Source organism: Dendrobates tinctorius, unplaced genomic scaffold (assembly GCF_039654945.1).
Source record: "Dendrobates tinctorius isolate UK_male_01 unplaced genomic scaffold, ASM3965494v1 ptg000265l, whole genome shotgun sequence".
In the NCBI taxonomy this organism is placed as follows: domain Eukaryota; kingdom Metazoa; phylum Chordata; class Amphibia; order Anura; family Dendrobatidae; genus Dendrobates; species Dendrobates tinctorius.
In genome coordinates, this window is record NW_027361932.1 from 14,464,180 (window position 1) to 14,490,621 (window position 26,442).

Consider the following 26,442-nt stretch of genomic DNA (forward strand, 5'->3'; position numbering starts at 1 on the left):
TATCCGGGTGTTCCCTATGTTTCTGGACTAGATCCTCGAACTCCGGATGCGTGGCACACTTTCTATGCGGTCGCCTGGTCTTCTTGAAGGAGATCTTGTGACCTGAGGCCGTGGACACATCGTCCTCGATCTCTAATGTCTGGTTGACTGCCTCAATGAGGCTGTCCACCGAGTCTTGATATCCCAGGCTTTCTGGATTCCAGGCCTCCTCCTCCTCCTCGCCCTCATCCTGCTCACTTCCTGAGCTCGGCGACGGGGAACGAGATACCCTAATACCCGCTGCCGAAGCCCCAGAGGGCCCGGCCGACGGGGAACGAGCTCTCTTGCCATGAGCTTGTCTGGTGCTGGAGCGGCCCCTAACGGACAGAGGGTCCTGAGACGTGGACGAGCTGTCTTCCGCTGGCAGACCACCATCCTTGTCCCTGCCTGGGCCTCGAAGAGACTCAATTGCCCTTGTAAGGGACATCATAGAGTGTGATAAAGACACCGCCCATTCTGGGGGGTCCTGACCCCTGGGCTCTGCAACAATGGGGGGCTCCTGGGCTCGCTCCGACTCGCAGGCTTCACAAAATTTACCCGCCTGCGCCTTAGGCAGCCTGACCCCACAGGAAACGCAAACAGCGTATAGGAAAGAGTGAGCTTTCCCTTTGCCAGACATATTGCAAGGTAGGGTAGGAGGAGGAGGGTAACCCCTTCCTTGACTACCAGTGCGGCACTCGAAACGGGGTTGCACTCACCCACCGGTAACGTCCCACCTTGCGTCTCTTCCACGGGGCGTGCGGCGTTACTCGCCGGGGACACTTGCGGTGCACTCTGGGAGAGAGGCGGCGGGGCTTCCAGCCGCACTCCGGCGAGGAAATGCAAGGAGGGGGAGGGGGGCGGGAGCTCTCCGGTAACTGTGCGCGCCCGCCGTTCTCCGCCCCCCCGTACCGGAAGTTAGTGGGTGGGGCTTCCGGCTACCCCCGGAAGTCGGCGGGTGGGGCCTCGCGCGGAACTCACGGACCTCCCCATACAGCGGGGGCCGCGGCCGCCCGCGGGGCTTCCGGCCGCACTCCGCGTGCGGCGTTACCCGCCGGGGGCAGCGCCGGGTGAGAGGCGGACTACCTGGTCCCGGTCTCCTATTAACAAAGGTGAGCCGGGCCGCCGTGGGGGCTCTCTTGAGGTGCTCTCAACCCCATCCCTGGCAGGGAGGGGGAGGCTACTGGTACCGGGACGCTTCGATCCCTTGGCTCACCTGCGCCTCCAACTCCACCCCTGGTCTCACCTAGGGGTGGTAGGGGCATTAAAGAATTCCCACGCTGCAGGAGAGGAACAACGTGGAGGATCGCTCACAAGTGCTCGCCCGTTGGGGTTTATGGGGAAACCGAATCCTCTTATCAGGATGCGTTGCCGCCTCTTTAAAAAATAACAAAGAAAAATGGTTGTCTGGGGAAAAGTCCCAGATGTGTCCCTCGGTGCGGGAGAGGAAACACGTGGAGGGCTACTCACACGTGGTCGCCCGTTGATGATTTGGGGAGATCGGACCCTCTCTATAGGATCCGTCGCCCCTATCTTATCTTCATAGAAAGAGAAAAAAAAAAAAAAAATCTAGTCTGGAGCTCCAGACTGCATGTGCCTCCATCAGACACTAAGCAAAAAACTGAGTTACGCCCGGTCTGGGGGCGAGGGTGTATGCGGCGGAGGAGGAGCTAACTCTTTTTTTGTATACTTAGTGTCAGCCTCCAGACGGCAGAAGCACACACCCACAGTCTCTGTGTCCCCCAATGAGACGAAGGAGAAAAGAATAATATTTTTCAGAGCTGATCTGATTCTATATACGTTGATGACATAAGTAGTGTCCTTTAAATCACCTGTCAGGAAGTGAGGAAAGTGCAGCATGAAGATCATAAGGGGGAAGGCGAAATATGAGAGAATGAAAGGTCTCCTCAAAGCTCCAAAAATTAGCCTTCAAAAGTTCCAGGAGACCAAAAATAGCCCATTCACTGTGCAAGGACTTTCCAGCTGGCTGGTTCAGGGCAGAAACAGCAAATTTAGCAGCAAGGTCTCTCACACTTCGGTCCTCATCTTGTAGCAGATCAACTCCACATAGTATAGCTCTAAAAAGAAACAAAACAACAAAAGTTTAAAAAGAAAAAAAAAGAAACGTGCAATGAAATATGACAAGTATTTTCTAACCTTACAGCCAGTTGTGTGAGACCGGGTACAGCACATGAAAGTGCAAATCTAACCAGGTCACCTCCAGAAAAGTGCAAAGCCTCTGCTGCAGCCAGTCGCAATTTATCACATGATATTGCAGGGTCTGCACACACACACAGAGCAGAGAGCCAGCGGGTAGAAAAGGACAGATCTTTCCGAATGTTACTGTCAAGATTAATTGAGAAAAACAAGTTTTTATAAATTTAAATTGCTAAAGTACACATTTTTTTCGGTAGCATATGTACATTTTCCAACTAGTTGACTTTATTCCAGTAGTCATAATAATGAAATACAGGCTTACTCTGACTACGACAGATGTATTTCTCATTTCACCAATTTTTTTCTTGCCTATCCGAAATCCACCATGACATCAGCCTTAAGCTTTCACTTACCAATGTGCTAGTAGCAGACTTAGTGTGGAAAGGGCATGGCCGTGGACTTGAGGACCTTCTTCCTTTGACTCCAGTATGGACAGGAGACTGTCAATACACTGAGTAATATTAGGAAAGGAAGAACGATGAACTGCTAAAGGTGGGCTAACTTTGTGCAGGTGAACAAAACCTTCCAAAAGGAGACTCCTAGAGGGATTCGTGGTCAGCTGTTTGCACAACATATCCTGGCACATAAAAAGAAAAACAACAATTAATACTAAGCCAAGCTATCCTAAAGTGACTATATAGTTCAGGGGACAAGAAAAATGTACATATTGCTTAGTTAAATATTTTTTCATACCTGCAATACCTCTTTTAATAACTCTCCCAATGCACCAGGTATCTCTCCAATCCTCTTCTCAATTACCCAACGAAGCAGAGCTGTATCTCCAGAATGAAGGAGCTGTGACACTAGATGGTAGCCAGAGTGCCCAGAGGAACTGATGGCTTCACTGCAGATGTACCTGACACATGCTTCATGAAAAATGTCAGCACCAACCTGTGTGTAATAAATGAATCTTACAGAGGAACGCTCAGTTCTCCTCGGATGTCTTTTTTAGTGATTAAATATATTCATAATTTACCAAACATGAAATATCTTTCCTTAGAACTTTGCATTCTTATTCCTCTAAGAAACGCATACATGGAGTGTTTATAGACACGACCCTTTGCCAAGATGGGAAAAACTCAAGTTTCAATTTATTCATACACTTCAAAAAGGAATAATAGAGGCGCAAGGAGGGGGAAAAATAGAAAACATCCTTCTCACTGATCTCTGAAGCTATTGTATAGAAATACAGCAGAGATGGGTTATCTATCATTACAAACTTTTCTAAATATGAACTCACAGTCATTGAGGGAGAGGCTGAGGGCTGAAAGCACTGTCAGATGAGATCTGACAGGGTTTGTAGTGAAAAAATGCTTCAGCTCTGCTGTATCTCTACACAGTAGCTGCAGAGATCAGCGAGGAGGGCATGTGTTTGTTTTCTTTCCTCTGCATAATACTGCCTGCTTATGATTGCTCAACCTCATGACCTCATGCAGAGGAAGAAGAACACACACCATAGACAAATCTCTAGAAACACCCATTTCAACTATAACATAAATCATGACCTAAACTTTACAAGCTAATATTTCTGTAGCAGAGAGGAAACATTAAAAACTATGTTGTACTCAGCTCTGAAGCTCAAACTGGTTAAATGTCGTTTTTAAGTCATCAGTTTATTGACAGCTGCTCATTGGGTGATCTCACCTTTTCCAGAAGATTTTCCTCTAAATTCATCTGCTGACAGACTGCCTCATGTACTTGACTTACGATGTCCCCTCTACCACTTGGAAGCAACAAGCAAAGAACTTTCAAAAAGGTACTTCTAACCAATGCACACTTTTGCACTGGTGATAGCAGCCAAAGAAATGTTAGAAGCTGCTTTGCCACCTCCATCTTGACATCCTCAGAAATACTAAAATGAAAAGACACAAATATAATGAAAATAAATGCAATGTAGATGGGAAATAAAAATTAAAACTGATATCACACATACAATAAAAATGGGTGCAGATAAATACCATTTGTAGGGATTCACGCTTTGCGGTAGGCAGATAAACACAAAATCCCTAGCCTTGTCCAAGCGCTAACTAAAACAAAACAGACCCTGGCTACTCATACACAACTGAGTTAGGCACAGTTTGGTCAAACACAACAGCTATTGTCCATAACAACCCGTAATACCTTCAGTTTGGTGCACACAGTCTACACAATCTCCTCTCAGAGAGATTCTTGCTCACCTTACTTCAGCCCCACTCTGCTCTGCTTCCCCAGCAGACTGAAGAACAACTGAACACAGGGCCTGGCTCTAGATACATCTAGTTAGGTGCACACAATCAGGACCTCCAGTGTTAGGTTTTAACCCTGTCCTACCTTGCTTTCCTACATACCATTCCCCACTGGCCAAAGTCGGGGGCTGGGCACCATCTACCAACACACAGAGCCTATGGGACTTTAAATTGACCCTAGCGGGATGCTCATGTTAGATGACATGAGGGTGACCCAATAACAAAGAATCTGCCCCTATATTTGGGTGCCAATTTTTGGCCGTGCTGATTTGGGGAAAACAGCAAACTGCCACTTCAAAACCGTAATGTTGGTTCTGACTAGGTCATCCTGCAAGGGGTTTCAATCGGGTCCCTATCCTTTCAGGGTTTTAGTAAGTTGCCATAATATATGGGGACGGGCTTCCTTTTCCCTGGTCGATGTACTTTATAGTTGACCTCTCCCTCCTTTTCCACGCACCTCATAGGGCCCCTTCCACTTGGTAAGGAACTTACTCTCCCCTGTGGGCACTAACACAAGTACCCGACCCAGGCTTACATTGTTTCACTCGAGCCAACCAATTATACTTCCTGGATTTTGCCTCTGGGGCCTTGAGGAGGCGCTTTCTTACCCGACCCTTCACTGTTGTGAGTTCATTCTCTGGTTCACCATTTGTGAGTTCCCCTTCTGGACTCCCTCTGGTGGTGACGGGAGGTGGTGCGGCTGGTTTGATCGGTGGAGATCTGCCACCTGAGAATGAGGATGACGATTGGATCTCAGGATCCTCAGATTGGATTTAAGACAGCCGACGCCCTATTCAGTTGCTGGTGATTCCTTCTGGCTTGTCAGCTCTTGGTTTTCAGCTCTGTTCCAGTCATCTATAGCTAAGTTTTTCTGCTAATGTTCACACTTGATTTTGTTGATCTATTCAGTTTTTTGTGTGGTCTGCCAGCCCCGGGCTGGGGGCTGAGCTGAATTTCCACTCTTATTTATCAGTATTTTGCCAATTGGCTTTTTGTCCCTTACTAGTTCGGTCTCTTTTTGCTCTGTCTCAGAATATTTCAGAGTGCTGATATAGTGGGAGAAGTCTAGTGACTTCAGGGTTAATTTTGCTACCAGAAGTGTTGGACATTATTTTTTTAGGGTTTTTTTGCAAGTTGCAGACAGTGTCTTCCCTTTCCTTTCCTGTCTAGTTAGTTTGGGCCCCATCATTTGCTCAGCCTATTTTCCTGCCTGTGTTTGTGCCTTCATCTTGTTTCACCATCAATACATGTGTGTGGGCTATCTATTCCTTTGGGGTTTGCTCTGGGGCAGTTAGTTTTCCCTTTTCTTGCATAAGGCTTATGTAGTCCTCCGGCCGTGACGAGGCGTCTAGGTTCATCGTAGGCACGCTCCACGGCTACTGCTAGTTGTGTGGTAAGATCAGGGATCTGCAATCTGCATAGTTACCAACCACTCTGGTTTTCTGTGGCTTAGATTGTTTTGTTTTTTTTTCCTCGGTGACCCATTCATAACACTACACTTTGTTCCCACGACAAAACAGATGCCTGGCCTATCACAGAAAATGATTATCAGCTCTGGCACTTGGAGAACATTTAAAACACTTACATTTTCCAGAGTACATTTTAGAGTTAAGTCACTGAGCTGGGCAGTCCCAAAGTTGTCCTTGGACTCCTCCAGGTCAGGAAAATTGGATTCAGAGAATGCTTCCTCATCCTCCTTTCTAGCTAGCACAGTGAAAGTAAATTCACTATTTACATTCTGTGACTTTGCTACAGTAACCGACTCTTGATGGCAAAGGGGGCTACAGCTTTCGCCCATAAATCCAAGAACAAAGGAAAAAAAACTCCACTCTGCTCAGCTCCTCCAGATGACTGAAAAACAACTGAATATAGGGCTTGGCTCTATACATAGCTAGCCAGGTACACGTAAACATGACCCCCAGTGTTAAGTTTTAACCCTGTGCTATCTGGCTTTCCCACACATTAACAATTGTTTGACATGCTCTTAGAAACAATACCACCTTTCAAGACAATAAATGCCGTGCAAAATCAAAATAAACCATCTCAGCCACATACTACTACTAGAATCCACTATTCTCCCCATTTTAGGCCAAATAAAACTTGTGTGCATTAAAGAGAACCTGTCAGCAGGATTGTACTCAGTAACCTACAGACAGTGTCTGGTTTTCATCTTTATACTGATTAAAATGATACATAGATTGCTGAAATCCATCTTGTGGTTGTAGTTCAATCTTTATTTTCAGTTTTTAGTTAATGATATGCTCGTGCTCCGGGCGGCCTGTAGGGGAGGGGATCTTCATGTGGTGCTCTGTTTACATATACATCTGTATGGCCTATGACAGGTCACTGATCCCTCAGTGACCTGCCCCCTATTTTACAAAATGAGTATTATGTATATTGTAAAAAAAAAAAAAAAATCACCTGCAGCAGGTGAAGAAAAAAAAAAACCACACTGCATACTTTTCAGTACGCCTGGCATACACATTGGGATATAAATAGCATTGATTACTATATTATAGTACAGTATTAAAACATACAGTTGTGATTCCATATGTATGGATGTATGCGTTATTTAAAGTATTTAATCTTTAAAAAAAAATGATGTCTTAAATATTCAGCAAGCTAGGCAGTGTGCTGAATATAAACAGTGTGTATAGTACACACTGTTAGGATACGGATCTGAAAGCTGATTTGCATACATGCAGTCACGTGCAGACTAGTTTTTCAACTAGTTTTTCAATATTCTATTGAGAGAAGCAGGTGAAAAACTACTTAGCACAAGACCGTAAGAATGCAAAAAGGAGGATTTTTGGTACTCACCGTAAAAACTCTTTCTTGGAGCCTTCATTGGGGGACACAGGTAACCATGGGTGTACGCTGTCGATAGGATGCTGACACTACGCAAAAAAGGAAAAATAGCTCCTCCTCAGTAGTATACACCCACCGACAGGCACCAAGCACCTCGGTTAATTGTTAAAGCAGTAGGAGAAGCAACCAAAAACTTCACATATGCACCAACTCAACAACAAAGCACGTAGGCCCAAAAAAGGTACAATTAGGGAGGGTGCTGTGTCCCCCAATAAAGGCTCCAAGAAAGAGATTTTACGAAGAGTACCAAAAATCCTCCTTTCTTTATCGCTTCATTGGGGGACACAGGTAACCATGGGATGTCCTAAAGCAGTCCCAAGGGTGGGAACATAAAGAACGCAAGAAAAAAACAGACTTGGATCGGCCAACGTGAAATCGCTGCCTGCCGTACCTTCCTTCCTAGGACTGCATCAGACGAGGCACGAGTATAAACCCTGTAAGCCTCGCGAAGGTGTGCAAAGATGACCAGGTTACATCTGTAAAGCCGAGACCTGGTGACAAAGCTGCCCAGAAGGGAGTTCTCCAGGCAAAGGACCGGAGAGGGACATAGAGAAGGAAGGACAATGTCTATAATAATGTAGAATGAAAAGACCGCCTTAGGTAAAAAGGAAGAAACAGTTCTAATAACTACCTTGTCCTTCCTGATGTAGAATGAGGAACGGAGAATGGCAGGATAATGCCGCTAACTCAAACTCCCCTGATGGCCGTAATGGCAACTAAGCAGGCAAACTCCCATGACAGAAGAGAATGTCCTGAATGGGCTCAAAAAAAGGAGCGCGCTGGAGTGTGCCAAAGACAAGTTTAAGATCCCATGGATGTATCCGGAACGATAAGGAGGTGCCAGGCGGGCGATTCCTTGAAGAAAACTCTTTACCTGGGAAAAAGACGCCAGATCTCGTTGGAAAAGAATTGACAGAGCAGAAAATTGCCCCTTAATAGTACTGAGTGATAGTCCCGAGTCAAGACTTGCTTGTGGAAAAAAACAAGGATGGAAGGGAAGGAGAAGGACATAGGAACCAAATTGTTGTCCTCACACCACCGGAAGAAGGCCTTCCAGTATCTGTGGTAGATACGCGAGGATGCTGGTTTTCTTGCCCTAATCAAGATCTAAATGACCTTATGAGAAAAATAACAGCCTTTCTCAGAACTGCAGCCTCAACAGCCATGCTATTAAACTTAGAGACTGTGAATTCTGGTGGAAGAGGGGCCTAGCGAAGGAAGATCTGGACAGTCTGGAAGCCTTCAGGGAGCGTCCATGAGCATGTTCACCAGGTCCACGTACCAGGCCTGTCTTGGCCAATCAGTAGCTATCAGTATTACAGGAATCCCTTCTGCCTTCAACTTTTAAACAATTCTCAGAAAACAAGGGGCTGAGTGACCACTCGTCCGATGGGAGACCCTGACAGGTCAGGGAATCGGCTGCCCAATTTTCCATCCTCTGAATGCGCATGGCTAATATGGAGGGAACATGACATTTCGTCCATCGCAGAATCCTTGATACCTGTACCATAACCTGTAGCTGCGAGACCCGCCTTGATGGTTTATGAAAACCACGGCAGTGGAATTGTCAGACTGTATGCAGACCGGCTGGCCTGCAAGGAGAGTCTGACACCGGCGAAGGGCAAAGGAAAATTGTCCTTTTCTCTAAGAAATTGATGGGGGGAGCGGCTTCTTGGGCGTTCCAGCGACCCTGCGTTGATGAAGGCCGCTCCCCAACCGAGGAGACTGGCGTAGGTGGTGAAGACCTGCTGCCAGAGAGGAAGGAAGGATTTCCTGCGTAGGACTGAAGCGGATAGCGTCCACCAGGTAAGGGCTACCTCACCTTAGGAGGCAGAAGCCCAGGTCGGTCCAGAGAGACGGTCCTCTTGTCCCAAGCCGACAAGACGACCAGCTGAAGAGGACAGGTATGGAACTGGGCCAAAGGCACGGCCTCCATGACGGCAATAATCCTCCCCAGAATTCTCATGCAGGACCACAGGGAGAGAGAAGCCGGTCGCTTTAGCGCGTGGAACCCCTGGGAGCGGGATAACAAGCTCTCCATTGGAAAGGAGACACGGGCTTGGGCCGTGTTGAACCTCATGCCAAGAAACACCAGGTGCTGAGCTGGGGTCAGGGAGGACTTCTCTCTGCTGACAATCCAGCCTAGGCGGACAAGAGTGTCCAGGGTGAACTGAAGACTCTGGTCGCAGTCTCGGCGGGACGGCCCCCTTGATCGGAAGATCATCCAAAGTAAGGAATTATAAGACTCCCTTGGAGCGAAGGATGGCCAAGACCGCTGCCAAGAATATTCTGGTGTCGGAGGCCAGGGCGAAGGAAAAAGACGAGAACTGCTAGTGATCCACCTGGATCACAAACCGTAAGAACCTCTGATGCTGAACACAAACAAGAATATAAAGATAAACATCCGGAGCGTCTACAGAACAAAGAAACTCCCGATTCCATGGAGGTGATTACCGAAAGTAGGGACGCCATCCTGAAAAGACGGATCCGAACGTGGCAGTTCAATCGCTTGAGGTCCAAAAATGGATGGAGCGATCCGTCTTACTCCAGGACTACGAAAAGATTGGAGCAGAACCCTGAAAACCGTACGTTCCGGGGAACTGGTACAATTACCACTGTACGAAATAGGGGAGAGAGGGCCTGAAGAACAGCTGGAGCCTGAGACTGATGTTTCGGCTGGCGCGACAGAAAGAAAATGCCCAGTTAAGGCTACTGACCATGTCCTAAAGTGTTTGAGGTCTGTCCCGTATTGGACTCAGACTGGGAAACCACATTCGACCCAAAAGCCACCTTCGAGGAGGGAGCATGGGGAGAGGAATGCATCCAGGAGGATGTAGAGGGACCCAGAGAAATAAAGGAAGAACTGGAAAGGTCCTGCTTCCTTTGCTTTGTACTCGATTTGTCCCTGTTACAGTCATGGTCAGGTGCATACGAATCACCATGAGAGGCGTTTGGAGCACTGGTAGAGGTAGACAAATGCAGAAGTCGTTCCAGGTCCTGGACAAGGGACAGTGAACCTTTGTCAGGTCTGGGGCCGACTGTGACATGCCAACAGCCTATTCCGGAGGGAGGGGTGTGCTCTCGTTCCAGGCATTAGAGGGCTCCTGTGGGGCAAACACAGTGGTAGGGGCTGCAGGGCAGACCTGAAGACCACTTCATTTTTAAAGATGGCACAGGCATCAGATTCTAGGGACCGAAATGGTCGTCCTTGAGATTGTGGAATAAATGAGGGACTAGGGCTACTGCTGGGGAAAGTCATGCCCCTGAGAAGTGAGAAAATAACCAGTCTGGGCTGGACCTACCTGATAACAGAGATGGCACTGTTGCTGCTTAGGATGCAGTGCCCACCAGATCCAGTGCAGGATAGTGATGGTTGCCCACTGTGCCCTTTGGATCCGGAAGTAGATGGTGACAGATAGTGCACGATTCTTCACAGGCTTTGCAGAGACGCGCCATGTGGGGGGCATGTCCCAGGTGACCAGGAGAGAGCAAAAGAGAAACACACTCTCTCATTAGGCAAAAACACGCTCCTGGGAAGGGGCGTTGCTAAGCGCAAGGCACACACTGACTGGCCGAGGGTCCGGTAAGGGGGCGTGGCTAAGCGCAAGGCGCGCACTGATTGGCCAGCGGCCGGTAAGGTGGCATGGCTACACGAAGTCCGGAAGAAGGCCCAAAGCCAGGGTGCTAAATTAACAGTAGGACCTGGCGATAGCTGAGACATCTCAGCGTGAGCAGTGACAGGACTGGCAAGCGTTAACGAAGGCCCTAGTACGGGTATGAAAAAACTGGCCGCGCTGATGCGTGCTGGCCAGTATCAGGGAGAATGGACTCCTGCCATTGGCTGTGTCGTCGGGGGTGTGGACCGGGCAGAGAGAAAAGTCCCCGTGACAGGGGAAAAACCACGATTGGCTGACACACTGGGGGCGTGAATAGCCAGGGAGAAGCTCTGTGAAAGGAGCGGGAAAAAGCGCCAAAAGAACGCGCGCTGTGGGGGGCGTGGCCAGACTTAAACAAAGAGGAAGAAACCTCCCATTGGACAAAAAGAGTGTGCGATTTGATCCAATCATATTTATTGGTATTTAAACATGACAAAGACTGACATAAAAAACATCAGTGCTACAACATTAGCACATGACAGTAGAAGACATAAGCATTAACATACAGTAAATATCTAGCAATAACACAGGAGAAAGAGAAAAAAAAACAAAACTCAGGCTTATCTCCCGGTATGATAGTGCTATAAATCTCTTGCCTTCAGACGTATTCCAAAGGTAGGACCCAAACCTCACATAATAAAACAGTAAAACCAATTTTCAAACGTATGTTATACATCACATGACCTCGACACATTTGAATACCGGCTTTGCAGCCAGGGATCCCATATACGCCAAGTCTTCTTTTTTCCAGAGGCGGTTTGTGTAAGGGCTAATCTAATTCATGCTCACAATGAAAGTTAATTTTTTCAACTACTTCTGTAATGGTCGGAACTGCAGCACATTTCCATTTAGCCGCCACTAGCAATCTAACTGCTATCAGTATGTGAGATAAGGCTCCCCTAATCATATTTGGAAACTCCTCTGTTCCAATATGTAAAATTACCAGGCTAGGAGAAAATGTCAGGCCTACCCCAAGGACTTCTAGTATTAATTTGGCAATATCCTTCCATAGATTATTCAGAGCTGGACAGTACCACCACATGGGTTCTAGTGTCCCACGAAGCCCACATCTCCTCCAACATAATGGGGATTGGTTAGGACCAAAGTGAGCCACTTGTACAGGAAAGCTTTACCAACGAAGGTGAAGAGTGTGCGATTTGAACGCGCGACAATGACTGGCTAAAGAAGGACAGGGAAGGGGTGCGGCCAGCAGAGGAAGGGAGAGTGAGTGCTGAGTCCGGGCATAGAAAAAAATGGCCGTGGCTGTCGGGAGATCCCTACCACTAACGCCTCTCAGTCCCTGAAGGGAAAGTGAACTCCAGAATGACGCCTGCCGCTGCGGAGGGAGGGATAGGAGGGACACATACCTGAGGTCAGTGCTGGTCCCTCTGCAGCGATGAGGATCAAACAGGAGCCTTCATGTGGGAGAGGGTCACTGGAATCCGTAATCCTCCTTCCAACACCGACTTCAGACGGTGCAGAAGACGACATCAACCCCTTACAAGAAGGGGGGAGGCCACTGCTGGTGACCACCGTTTTCCTCTCCAAGGAGAGGGGTGAGGTGAGGAAAAGGCAAAGGACCGGCCACCGGGATTACCCTGAAACACCCGTAAAGGTGACAGGGGATCAGGTCCTGCCTGCGAGTGGGTGATGTTGGTGACACCACACTGCTCTCGCAGTAATTTAATTGTGGGAAAACAGGGTGAGAAAATACACCTTGTTACCCTGAAGATGAAGAACCTGAATAACAAAGGAAAAAGATTAATAGAACAAAACAGGTGAACTGAAAAGGAAAACTGCGGATCTGGGATCAGATGCTTGGTGCCTGTCGGTGGGTGTATACTACTGAGGAGGAGCTATTTTTCCTTTATTGCATAGTGTCAGCCTCCTAGCGACAGCAGCATACACCCATGGTTACCTGTGTCCCCCAATGAAGCGATAAAGAAAGAAGATATTTTGTTACTCACCATAAAATCCTTTTCTTTGAACTTTCATTGTGGGACGCAGGAAACCATGGGTGTATGCTCTTTCCACTAGGAGGCTGACATTAGGCTGAAAAGAAGGCTAACTCCTCCCCCGAAGGCTACACCCACCGACTGGCAGAGAACAAACCAGTGGGAAAGGCGGTAAAAAGAGATTACCCTTAGATGTACCAACAATGGCACAAATAAGCACGGGTGCTGCGTCCCCAATGAAGGCTCTGAGAAAAGGATTTTAAGGTGAATAACCAAAAATCTTCTTTTCTCTATCTCTTCATTAGCGGCATGAAACCATGAGACATCCTAAAGCAGTCCCTAGGGTGAGAAGAGACAGGCACTTAAAAATGTAAGGTTGGTCCACTGATGCACGAGGGACTTTCCTGTCCAGCTTGGCATTCGCTGAAGCATAGGGGAGAAACGTGTCCCACTAGGAGGCGTGGCCCGAATAAGCCTAGCAGGCCCAGGGGTGAATAGCACATGAAGCTCCCACTGTCATATGGGGAGAGCTGTGATCCTAAGTGTAATAGGCCTTTTCTTCTTCTCTGACAGGATCCTGGTTGAAAAGAGGCCACTCCATAGGATGGGATGAAAGAAGTATGAAGTACTGATAGAATAAAGGGAAGTAATCACCTTAGAATGAAGGAGTGCAACCCTTAGTATCCATGAACACTGCCTACCCTTAAAGGGATGCTTCACCTGAGAAGGAAGAACCAAGGTCCGATCAAGGGAGAGACCGCATTGTCCCCCGCCAAAGGGAGGATAGAGAAGAAACATGGATTTTTGTGAGTACTCACCGTAAAATCCTTTTCTCCGAGACGCTCATAGGGGGACACAGAGACTGTGGGTGTGTGCTTCTGCCGTCTGGAGGCTGACACTAAGTATACAAAAAAAGAGTTCGCTCCTCCTCCGCCGCATACACCCTCGCCCCCAGACCGGGCGTAACTCAGTTTAGTGCATAAGCAGTAGGAGAACGCGCCTTAAACCCAGGCAAGAAATTATACGTCTGAAAAAGGGGCCACCCTAATCCTTACACAAGGATTTGTATAACTCAAAATAAGTAAATGCCAACTGGCTAATAGGGTGGGTGCTGTGTCCCCCAATGAGCGTCTCGGAGAAAAGGATTTTACGGTGAGTACTCACAAAAATCCATGTTTCTCCTTCGTCTCATTGGGGGACACAGAGACTGTGGGACGTTCTAAAGCAGTCCTCTGGGCGGGATCTTAGCTCACCCAATCCATGCTAATTTGCGCCCCTGATTAGAGGTGCGCAACTGCTGCCTGGAGAATCTTTCTTCCCAGGCTTGCATCCGAGGATGCCTGGGTATGTACGTTATAATGTTTGACAAATGTATGCAAACTGGACCAGGTAGCTGCTTTGCACACCTGCTCCGCTGAAGCCTGGTGTCGCAGTGTCCATGAGGCACCCACTGCTCGAGCCGAGTGTGCCTTGATCCCTGCCGGAACCGGCGTGCCACTGATTTGATAAGATTCTTGGACCGTCAGGCGAACCCATCTGGCCAAAGTCGCTCTGGACGCAGCAAGCCCCTTCCGCCGCCCTTCTGGAATCACGAATAGAGAGTCTGTCTGGCGGAATGGCGCTGTCCTTGTCACATACCTCCTAAGGGCTCTTACCAGATCCAGGGTGTGCAATGCCTTTTCTACCCTGTGCACCGGTGCCGGGCAAAACGAGGGTAAGACAATGTCTTCGTTGATATGGAATGCAGACACAACCTTCGGCAAGAAGGGAGGAGCTGGCCTTAAAACTACCTTATCTTTATAGAAGGTCAGGAACGGCGGTTTACAAGATAAGGCCGCCAATTCCGAAACCCGCCTAATAGACGTTATAGCTACCAGAAAAACGACCTTTCTGGACAGGTAAGGTAAGGAGACTTCTTGCAATGGTTCGAAAGGAGCCTCCTGAAGGGCCCTGAGCACCAAGTTCAGGTCCCATGATTCCGTCGGCGCCTTATAGGGGGGTACTAAATGTGCGACCCCCTGCATAAACGTCCTAACCTGCCAGACGGAAGCGACTTTTCGTTGGAAAAGCACCGACAGGGCCGAGATTTGCGTTCTGAGCGAACTCGGAGCCAATCCTGCGTCCAGCCCTGCCTGCAGAAAAGCCAGTACGTTGGGGATTGAAAAAACCAGAGGAGCCACTCCGCGATCCCTACACCAACGGAAAAAAACTTCCCAAGTCCGGTGATATACTCTCGCCGAGGAAGGCTTTCGGGCACTCACCATCGTGGCCGCCACATCGCGCCTGAATCCTGCCTGTGTTAACAGCCAAGATCCAATGGCCACACCGTCAAACACAGGGCCCCTAAGTTCGGATGGCAGATCGGCCCCTGGGACAGTAAGTCCGGCCGATCTGGGAGACGCCAAGGTACGTCCACCACTAGTTGAACCAGATCTGCATACCAGGCCCGCCGGGGCCAGTCTGGGGCCAGCAGAATTGCTGGAACCTTCTCTCTCCTTATTTTTCTGATGACTCTTGGAAGCAGAGGCAGCGGGGGAAAAAAGTACGGGAGACGAAACTGGCTCCACGGAAGCACCAGAGCGTCTGCTGCGATTGCCTGCGGGTCGAGGGATCGAGCGACAAACCTTTGTACTTTGGCGTTCTCTCTGGATGCCATAAGGTCCACGTCTGGTGTCCCCCACCGTTGGCAGATCTGTTGAAAGACCTCGGGGTGCAGGGACCATTCCCCTGCCGCGACCCCCTGTCGGCTGAGAAAATCTGCCGCCCAGTTTTCGACTCCCGGAATGTGCACCGCTGAAATTACCACGTGGTTCTTCTCTGCCCAACGCAGTACCAGCCCAACCTCGCGCATGGCTGCCTGGCTGCGCGTGCCCCCTTGATGGTTGACATATGCTACTGCTGTAGCATTGTCCGACTGAATGCGCACCGGCCGGTGTCTCAGCAAACGCTGAAAATGTTGCAGGGCCAATCGTATTGCCCGTATCTCCAGAATGTTGATCGGGAGAATTACCTCACGAATGGACCACCGCCCCTGGGCTGTGTGACTCTGGAAAACTGCTCCCAAACCATGCAGGCTTGCATCGGTCGTCACCACCAACCACTGTTCCGGGGGAAAAGGTTTCCCCTGGACCAGAGACGAGTCGCGAGTCCACCATCGGAGTGATCGCCGGACCGGCGGAGACAACTTGCACCGATGACTGAGAGACAGCAGCCTCCGGTCCCATGCTGACAAGAGCGCATGCTGAAGCGGACAGAGATGGAACTGGGCAAACGGGATTGCCTCCATCGCCGCCACCATTCTGCCCAACACACTCATGCCGTACCGGATGGATCTGGTGCCCGGCTGTAGAAGGTTCCGTACCCCCTGCTTGATCCTTTGCGCCTTGTCCTGAGGGAGGATCACCAGCCCCCGGGAGGTGTCGAAAACCATGCCTAGGAATACGATTCTCTGGGCTGGAACCAAGGACGACTTGTTTCGATTGATCAACCAGCCTAGACGGGCCAGGGTATCCAGTGTGATACTGACATTCCCCTGGCACGCCTGAAACGACGGCCCCTTTACCAAAAGGTCGTCCAGGTACGGTAGTACCGTTATGCCCCGTGCATGCAGGATGGCCATCACCACCGCCATTATCTTTGTAAAGACTCTGGGGGCAGTGGCCAAACCGAAGGGCAGAGCCACAAATTGGAAATGTCGCCCTCCGATCGCAAAACGCAGGAACCTCTGGTGTGGAGGAAATATCGGAATGTGTAGATATGCATCCTGCACATCGATCGAGGCCAGGAATTCCCCTGGATCCATGGCTGCAATGACCGAGCGGAGGGACTCCATCCGGAACCGCCTGACCCTGATGAATTTGTTCAGGATCTTTAGATCCAGTACTGGCCTCACAGTCCCGTCTTTTTTGGGGACCGAAAACAGGTTGGAGTAAAAACCTTGCGTCTCTTCACCTTGCGGCACTGGGACAATGACCCCTTTGCGCTGTAGCGTCATTATAGCCTGTAACAAATCTTCCGCCTGCGATTCTGTCCCGGAAAGTCGGGAACGGAAGAATCGCTGTGGCGGGAGTCCGACAAACTCTATCTTGTACCCGGACGATATCAATTCCGCCACCCAAGCGTCGCGTGCCACTGCGACCCAAACGTGGCTGAACCCTAGTAGGCGTCCGCCCACTCTGTCGTCCGTAGGTACGAAGCGCCTCGAGTCATTTTGCTGGAGGCTTTTGGGATCTGGCCCCCCTCGCTCTGGGCAAACGGCCTCGGCCTCTACCCAGCGGATTGGCCCTGTAAGAGGTTTGCCTTTCCCTACTCTGGCCATCGTTTGCGGAGGAGGATGCCCTGGCCGAAGTCCCCCCCCAGGGGCTACGAAAGGGCCGAAAACGCCTCTGCGTTTGCCTGAATGCCGGGCAACTCCTCTGCTGCGGGAGGAAACTACTTCTCCCCCCTGTGGCTTCTGAGATAAGTTTATCAAGCTTCTCACCGAACAACCGATTGCCCTGAAAAGGCAATGAGGTTAAGGATTTTTTAGAGATAGAATCCGCTTTCCACAACCTCAGCCATAATGCTCGCCTAATGGCGATCGCATTTGCTGCTGCCACAGCCGAACACTCGGCCGCGTCCAGTGAGGCGCTGATGAGATAATCACTCTCTCCTGATATCTGATTTGCCACCTCCAAGACCTCCGCGGGCAGATCCCTGTCTTGGAGGGCCTTATGCAGAGCGTCCGCCCATGAAACCATGGCCTTAGCCACCCAAGTTGCCGCAAAGGAGGGGGCCAGAGCCGACCCTGCTGCCTCATACACCGAGCGGGCAAGCCCCTCTATGAGGCGATCAGTTGGGTCCCTGATGGAAGAAACACTGGGTAACGACAATAGTGATCTTGATGCTAAACGTGATACCGGTGGGTCCACTACTGGCGACTCCACCCATCCTTTATGGAGCTCAGGAGGAAACGGATACTTTGCTTGCAGCGCTTTTTGCATTGCAAAACGCTTATCCGGGTGTTCTCTATGTTTTTGGACTAGATCCTCGAACTCCGGATGCGTGGCAAACCTTCTATGCGGTCACCTGGTTTTCTTGAAGGAGACCTTGTGACCTGAGGCCGTGGACACATCGTCCTCGATCTCAAGTGTCTGGTTGACTGCCTCAATGAGGCTGTCCACCGAGTCTTGGTACCCCAGGCTTTCTATATTCCAGGCCTCCTCCTCCTCGCCCTCATCCTGATCGCTCCCTGAGCTCAGCGACGGGGAACGAGATGCCCTAATACCCGCCGCCGAAGCCCCGGAAGGCCCGGCCGACGGGGAACGAGCTCTTTTGCCATGAGCTTGTTTGGTACTGGAGCGGCCTCTAACGGTCGGAGGGTCCTGAGACGTGGACGAGCTGTCTTCCGCTGGCAGACCACCATCCTTGTCCCTGCCCGGGCCTCGAAGGGATTCAATTGCCCTTGTAAGGGACAACATAGAATGCGATAAAGACACCGCCCATTCCGGGGGGTCCTGACCCCTGGGCTCTGAAACAGTGGGGGGCTCCTGGGCGCGCTCCGACTCGCAGGCTTCACAAAATTTACCCGCCTGCGCCTTTGGCAGCCTGACCCCACAGGAAACGCAAACAGCGTATAGGAAAGAGTGAGCTTTCCCTTTGCCAGACATATTGCCCAAGCTTGAAGGTAGGGTAGAAGGAGGAGGAGGGTAACCCCTTCCCTGACTACCAGTGCGGCTCTCGAAACGGGGTTGCACTCACCCACAGGCAACGTTCCACTCCTGTTGAACGACCGCTGAAATGCGAGGGGGGGGGGCGGGAGTTTCCTCCGGTACCGTGTGCGCCCGCCGCTCTCCACCCCCTGGGCTGAGCCGTACCGGAAGTCAGTGGGCGGGTCTTCCGGCTACCACCGGAAGTCAGTGGGCGGGTCTTCCGGCTATCACCGGAAGTCGGCGGGCGGGGCCTCGCGCGGTACCCACGGACTTCCTCATGCAGCGGGGGCCGCGGCCGCCGGCGGGGCTTCCGGCCGCACTCCGGTACACGGGGCGTGCGGCATTACTCGCCGGGGGCAGCACCGGGTTCCGAAAACTTGCGGTGCGCTCCGGGAGAGAGGCGGACCTCCCCATTATCAAAGGTGAGCAGGGCCTTCCGCCGTGGGGGCTCTCTTGGGGTGCTCTCAACTCCATCCCCGGGCAGGGAGGGGGAGGCTTCTGGTATCGGGACGAATCTTCGATCCCTCGGCTCACCTGCGCCTCCAACTCAACCCCTGGTCTCACTACCTAGGGGTGGAAGGGGCCTCAATGAATCGCGTTGCAGGAGAGGAACAACGTGGAGGGTCGCTCACACGTGCTCGCCCGTTGAGGTTATGGGGAAACCGAATCCTCTTATCAGGATGCGTTGCCGCCTCTTAACAAAATAAAAAAGAAAAATGGTTGTCCGGGGAAAAGTCCCAGATGCGTCCCTCTGTGCGGGAGAGGAAAACACGTGGAGGGTTACTCACACGTGGTCGCCCGTTGATGATTTGGGGAGATCGGACCCTCTCTATAGGATCCGTCGCCCCTGTATTATCTTCATAGAAAAGAAAAAAAAAAAATCTAGTCTGGAGCTCCAGACTGCGTGTGCCTCCATCAGACACTAAGCAAAAAACTGAGTTACGCCCGGTCTGGGGGCGAGGGTGTATGCGGCGGAGGAGGAGCTAACTCTTTTTTTGTATACTTAGTGTCAGCCTCCAGACGGCAGAAGCACACACCCACAGTCTCTGTGTCCCCCAATGAGACGAAGAAGAAAAAGAGATAACGACTCATGTAGGGGCATCGATCCGTTAGGTCTGACAAGTTCATTGTAGAAGCCCAGAGGAAAACCTGAGCAAACGGACAATCTTGCCAGCCCAATAGCGGTGAAACCAGTCATGAGGTCTGATCCTGCAACCTAAGTTAGTGTTTTTGTGTTTTGTTTTTTTTTAACATACCCTCTAGTCTGTAACGCCATGTCTGTAACTTGGTGAAGATTTTAGGTGGTCCATTTCTGTGAAAACAAAAAAAGTGAGTGCCGGCGGTAGTCGGCAAGTGTAACATTAAATAGCTGTGGTGAGGCAACACCTTACTCCTGACCAACTATTGCCTGTAGGAGCACTGTCTGAATAGGACAGGGGTGTGTGGAACTGAAACAGGTTACAGTACATCACTAGTGGATTTGTGGACTTGTTCCTAGAGACAGGGTGTGTGGCTCCTGTGTATACCACAGACGGTTACACAGTGTGTGCGGCTCCTGTGTATACCATAAACAGATGCACCATGCGAGGGATCAGGAATCTGACAGGTGACCTAAGGCCGTGGGGGTACCTGTAGGATCCAGCTGCAGTAGAATCTTAGGGACCCATCAGAGAGACAGGGCCACAGGGAAAAAAGATCTCAGAATGTTATTTTATCTGGATACAATTACCTGAAAGTTCCCTCTCTGCAGTGACTCTCCTTGAGACTGTTCATGGATGGAGGAAACACCAGAGGGGAGAGTTCTTCTCGAAAGAGACAGAGGGCTCTGTGGGAGGAGCTCAGAATCTGCTGGCAGGTGTCATCTGGCTATCCGTCATGTCCTGTAACTTAGAGAGCCTAGTTTGAAACTAGATTGAAGTTACGGGGCGGGGGAGGGTCCGACCTCAGGGCAGCCTCTGGGAAAGACAAGCTAGACATGGAAATAATCGTGGATGATGTAGGGAGCGAAGGGGATCCAGAGTTGGAGCTGCACTGTGCCCGCTTCCTCGACCTATGTATGGTCTGTCCTGGCTGCATGCTTCTGATTCATGTAGGAAAATAATCAGAGCCACATAGGTGGGTGCACTTTTAGACAGTAGTGTGGGGGCCTCTACCAATTACTGAGATACTTTGGTTAGGCTTGAACTGAAGGAAATAGGGATGCAACCTACTCGGAGGAGGGGGTGCACTCTCATTCCTGGCGGCGGGAGGCTCAAGAGAGACTTGCATGTTTGGGATTCTGTGGTCAGTGAAGGACCAATTCCATAAAAACATTAATGGCCTTGGAATGAGGAGACCCATAAATTAAGGTTTTGGAAGAAGATGTCCAGCAGACTCAATGGCTTTTTGAATGAGTTGTCCCACAAATGCTATAATTTTGGAATGAGAAGTCCCACAACTCTTTATGGTTTGGAAAGAGATGTCCCACAAAGCCTATGGTTTTGGAATAAGATGTCCAACAACTTTACGATTTTGGAGAAAGGTGTTCCACAAACTCGTTGGATTTGCAGTAAGATGTCCCACCATTTATATGGCCTTACAATGAGCCGTCCCAGAAATTCTATGAATTTTGATCGGGATGTCCCATTAACTCTGTGAGTAATGGCCAGGAACCCACTTAGATCATATGGTAATCTGGGTCATACTTACACCATGTCCTGGCCTTGAAGAAAAGAGTCATATTTACACCATGTCTTGGCCTTGAAAGGAAGAATATTAACGGGGATGGAGAAGCAAGATGCCCTCCCTAGGTTAGACTGGGGATCTATGTTACAGGCGACTAAACCCTGAAGGCCGGACAGATGGAGCAAGGCCTACCTTGTACTTTGTGGAGACCCCTGAGCTGAGAAGAAAATTGCGGCGGGAGTTATGCCAGGGACCGGAGGCAGCCGCAAATAGATCTGCGGAGAGGCCACAGGCCGTGTAAGCAATGGCGCCGGCAGGAGAAGGAAGAAACGGGGCCAGAAAGGGCACACGGTGAGGCCGCATTGGAGAGAGAGTAAAAACCCCCGGGATTAGGGGGGAAAAAAGAAAAGGTGCAAGGAAGACTCCACAGCTCTGATTAGCTGAGGTACAGTGGAGACGTGGCCTGTCGGAGAATGGAGCTAGGCCGAAGCCGTGGCTTAAATTTTTGAAAGGGCCAAGGGAGAGACAAAAATAAACTGGGCGCTACCCTCCTAACAAAAATTTCACTTGATCTTGTAGAGCCTGTATCCAAACATGGTCCCGACTCCTCCTTCACAGTTCTGAAAATGGCATCAGGAGCATCCGGGTGAGGGGGTGGTCGCTGGAATAGGTACGTTTTCCTTCTTGCACCGTCGCGGTCCCAGACATTGCATTAGACAATGTCGATCCTAGATGGGGGTATCACTAGGGAGATATGACCATCTTCCTCCTGGCCTGCACCGAGGAGAGGGATGGGGGAAAAGGCAGGACCGTCTGCCATGAGTTGCCCCGAGACACATTTGAAGTGTTAGGAGAAATAGGGTCCTGCCTGTCAGAGTAGAGAGTGGAGGGCACCACACTGTTCTCTCTGTCCCTTAGGAGGTAAATCAGGGTGAGAAATTACACACTTAACACTGAAGTCACAAGCTGCATCATTAGTAAAAACACAAGATGGTAGAGATGGGTCTGAACGCAGACCAATGTCTGCCTCCTTGAACACTAAGCAAAAACTAGTTAGTTTTCTCCCAGTCAGTGGGTGTAGAATGCTGGTAAGGAGTTAGCCTTTTTTTTGCCTAGTGTCAGCCTCCTAGTGGCAGCAGCAAACACCCATGGTTTCCTGTCACCGCAATGAAGTGATAGAGAAATGTATACTTATTGTCACATAACAACCAAGCAAATCAACAAGCAGAACCGAATCCTTACAGTGTGTACACTACACACATTATTTGGCAAACATTTTACCTATTTACCATAGGTGAGATAAATACATGTGCCGTATATAATTACTTTATGGGAAAGCTATGAAAAATAATAAAATATATAACTTGTGCCTACAATCCTGTTAAGAGTCTTGACTCTAGGCAAATACCAACATTGGTCCCACGCAGTCACTACATTCTCACCAGTTTTCCTTGACTGCTAATGACAGCAAAGCATAAATCTGCTGAAGTCGTCCATGTAAGGTATTGTGACACACTCCATCCTTGGTATGAGGAAGGCCAGTTATAAGTTCAACTATTAGTGCATGATAATCCATCACTTGGACAATAGGCACAAGAGCACGTGCAGCCATGACACGCACTGCATAAATCGGGTTCTCTCTCAGGTCCAACAGAGGCTCCATGAAACATCTGTATAAACAACATAATACAAAGAAATATTTTTATAATATAATTGTATAAATCTACCAATGCGCAGTAATAAATGCCTTCCTAAAGTTTGTCACCTGGCTTCACTGTCTCCCCCGGGCTGTAGCTTGGAAAGCAGTGTAAGGATAGGATGCAAACTGGGATGCAGCATTTCTTTTGCCTGTGAAGCCCTTTGCAGTTCTTCCAGCAATACTTCACTCAGTCCTGGGTATCTCCGCAGAAGAGCCCCAACATGCAGTGTGCTCTGCACAGAGCAATCTGCATCACTGCGAGACAATCCCAGCATGCCAACAGTGAGGGCAGCTTTGTAAAATGCAAAAAAAAAAGGATTCATTCATTGCATCAAGAATGCAATGTCAGATATGTTTTTAGCTAGACATACTTACTGAACAGCTGTAAAGCTGCATTGCGCATAGCCCAGCAGGGAGAGCACAGACTACTGACTGCCAGGGACATCATGGGAATTGCATGGTAAAGTAGTGTAGAGCGAAGGCCGGCAGATCGGAGCATAGTCTGAAGAGCATGAACAGCAGATACCTAGAAACCAAAATATACAGAAATTCATGGATATCACCTAATATCACAGAAAAATTAAACGTTTACAAACTTAAAAATGCTTAACGAGGTTGTCCACTACTTGGACAACCTCATCTCAATCAATGTTTACCCTCAGTTAAATATGATGTCACGTGATCCCTGCGCATAATCAGTGCTGGTTTCACTCTCCCTGCCTTCGTATGAATCAGATATCAAGAGGAAGTGAGCCGCCAGCCGCAGCTCTGACTTACTCTTGATGTCTGATTCATATTAAGGTAAGAAGCAAAAAGCCAGCACTGATTGGGCGCAGGGATTGCAAGACCTAACAATGTGATGCGATCCATGGGAGAGCAAGTGCCAACACCGCTGGAACAGCGCCTGCACCAAAAATGCTGTCATTTTACTGGGGGCAAACATGCTTATTGAGATTGGGCTGTTTGAGAAGTGGACAACCCCTTTAAGTTTAACCCAAGCTTGGTACCTGAGGAAGGTCGAATGTGTGGTCCCAGTTAGACGGCATGGGCTCTTTAGCTAACGTGAGTAAGGACAGTACACAGGTTTCAAGAAGTGGGTGTTGAGGGCCCTCTGCAGATAAAATGCCCTGCAGGAGAACTGGAAAGCCTGCAGCTCTGCGAGTAACAGAAAGAGAGTGCTGAGACTTTGTCAGCAACAAGGCCTGCAAAACACAACATTGTCAGAGGCACTGCAGCAAAACCAGGAACGCTTGATTTATAGTTTACACTATGTATATCACACCTGCTCCATCATTTTTCTTGGCAGATCTCTCAAGTTTTGAGCTTTATGGTGAAGTAGTGCAGAGCAAAGTCTGGTAAATCCTGTGCTGCATCCATCTACAGCTCCCTGCAGGATAAACAAATGACAATAAAACTGTGAAAAACAAATACCGGGATGCATTTTAAAGGAGCACTCCTCCCATCAAAGTTTTTTATCCTCCTAATACGTTGCAATCATATTACACAGCACTGTGTACTTACAATTGCTCATTTTGCCTTTCTACCCAGCTATTTCTTTTTTTCTCTGCTCTATGTAGAAACAAGAAGTCTCTTGTCCCTGCATTTATCATGCCCTCTTCAACTCCTGATCCAGCTGCTCCACTCCTCTCCCTGCCAGGGACTTTTGGAGTGACTGATGATTCATACATGGAAAATTGACCTCCTGTTTCTACATAGAGCTTAGAAGGATTCAGCTAGTTAGTTTTTAATGACGTGATGTCATAGACATAATGGAAAACAAAACAGAAGAATTTTTACTGGGTAGAAAGGCAAAATGAGCAATTTTAAGTATACAGTGCTGTATAATATGATGACTGCAATATTTTAAGAGGATAAAAACTTTGATGGGAGGAGGGCTTCATTAAGACCTTGTAAATTAGCTCACTACTGGAGGAAACAAAACTGTCTTGCTAGTGGAATTCATTAAAGGTAGCTATCATATAAGTCAGTATGAGATACTATAACAAAACTTGCAACACAAGGGATCTTAGCCAGGTCGGTTGCCTATCTGCAGATAGCTGTTATGGGGGAACTTGCGCCTCACCAGTACACAGCAGAGATTGGCTGGATGAGTGTGCCGTCCCATATTGTAGCATTAGGATGGAAGGAAATGTCTCTCAATAAGGAGACCGGTGGTGTATGGAGTCTTAGGCTGGTTTCACATTTGCGGATGGGAGGAGCTGCGGAGGGATGCGGACTTCCTCCGATAAGCTCTGCCCCCTGCTGCGCCTCCTCTGGTCAGCTCCGCCTACGTCCGCATGCGGCCTGCGTACCCTATCTTTAGCATTGGGTACACAGGCCTTGCGGATGTATGCGCTGCCTCTGCATGCGTCATTCTGGTTAAGGCAACAAGTTGGAATTTTGATGCGGTCGCTGCATCGTCAAAATGACACATGCGGAGGCATCCGCATACATCCGCATGGCCTGCTTACCCAATGCTAAAGATAGGGTACGCAGGCCGCATGTGGACATAGGCGGAACTGACCGGAGGAAGCGCGGCAGGGGGGCGGAGCATCACGGAGGATGTCCACATCCCTCAGCAGCTCCTACATCCGCAAATGTGAAACTAGCCTTACTGACATTGCTCAAGGAGGTAAAAATGCAATAAAGTCCTAGTAAAAACACAGATATTTTAAAGGTCACCATCTTTCCAATAAACTTTGCCTAAATCAAAGGGGAGAAAAAAGCAGAAGTGCAAAAATGAAAAACTGCCCAGTTCTTAACGGGTTAAAAAGTAACTGCACCGTATACAGTGTATACCAATGCTGATGCTAATATTTGGTTAGGAGTAAATGGGAGGCCCACTAAAACTCTTCAATGTGGTCTGTCAAGGAATGGGAGAGTCTGAAAAGTGTTACTTAAAGGGGTTGTCCGGGCTTTTCACATAATCTCAGTGCATATCTGGGCTGCAGAATGCTGACAATAAGTAATTTACCTTCTGTTGCCAGTTTGCACGGTTTCCAAGATATCATCTCTTGCTTGTAAGAAAAACGTCCAAGGGGGGGGTGTTCTGGCACTGAAATAAGAACTGGTCGTTTCCTCCTACTCTACTAAAAACATGCCCTCTATAGCAACAACCCCACCCTCCATAGCAAAGGCCCTCCCCGACCACATGAAGAAGCCCTCCTCACACAGTAACAAATCCTCCCCCTCTAGCAGCCTCAGTGCACAGAGCAGAACCGCCCAGCTGCTCCTCCTCCAGACACACGCTGAACAGTGATCTATGGAAAGTGAAACAATTGAGGAGAAAACGACCAGTTCTCATTTCAATGCCAGAACACCCCCCCCTGGACGTTTTTCTTACAAGCAAGAGATGATATCTAGCAAACGCTGCAAACTGGCCACAGAAGGTAAATTACTTATTGTCAACATTCTGCAGCCCAGATATGCACAGAGATTATGTGAAAAGCC

The 26,442-nt window shown here is 49.2% G+C and overlaps 1 protein-coding gene across 2 annotated transcripts in view; it reads right to left on the reverse strand.

The window, feature by feature from the left end:
* Positions 1-26,442, reverse strand: part of LOC141069516 (tRNA (32-2'-O)-methyltransferase regulator THADA-like) — a 178,471-nt gene that overhangs the window by 8,481 nt on the left and 143,548 nt on the right. For both annotated transcript variants that reach the window (XM_073559146.1, XM_073559147.1), the window contains exons 20-29: positions 24,275-24,379; positions 24,000-24,194; positions 23,368-23,518; positions 23,059-23,284; positions 22,736-22,963; positions 3,880-4,087; positions 2,929-3,126; positions 2,589-2,812; positions 2,176-2,361; positions 1,851-2,096 (exon numbers count right to left, since the gene is read on the reverse strand). In XM_073559146.1, coding sequence (XP_073415247.1) covers positions 1,851-2,096; positions 2,176-2,361; positions 2,589-2,812; positions 2,929-3,126; positions 3,880-4,087; positions 22,736-22,963; positions 23,059-23,284; positions 23,368-23,518; positions 24,000-24,194; positions 24,275-24,379 — 1,967 coding nt within the window. The remainder of the gene's footprint in view (positions 1-1,850; positions 2,097-2,175; positions 2,362-2,588; positions 2,813-2,928; positions 3,127-3,879; positions 4,088-22,735; positions 22,964-23,058; positions 23,285-23,367; positions 23,519-23,999; positions 24,195-24,274; positions 24,380-26,442) is intronic.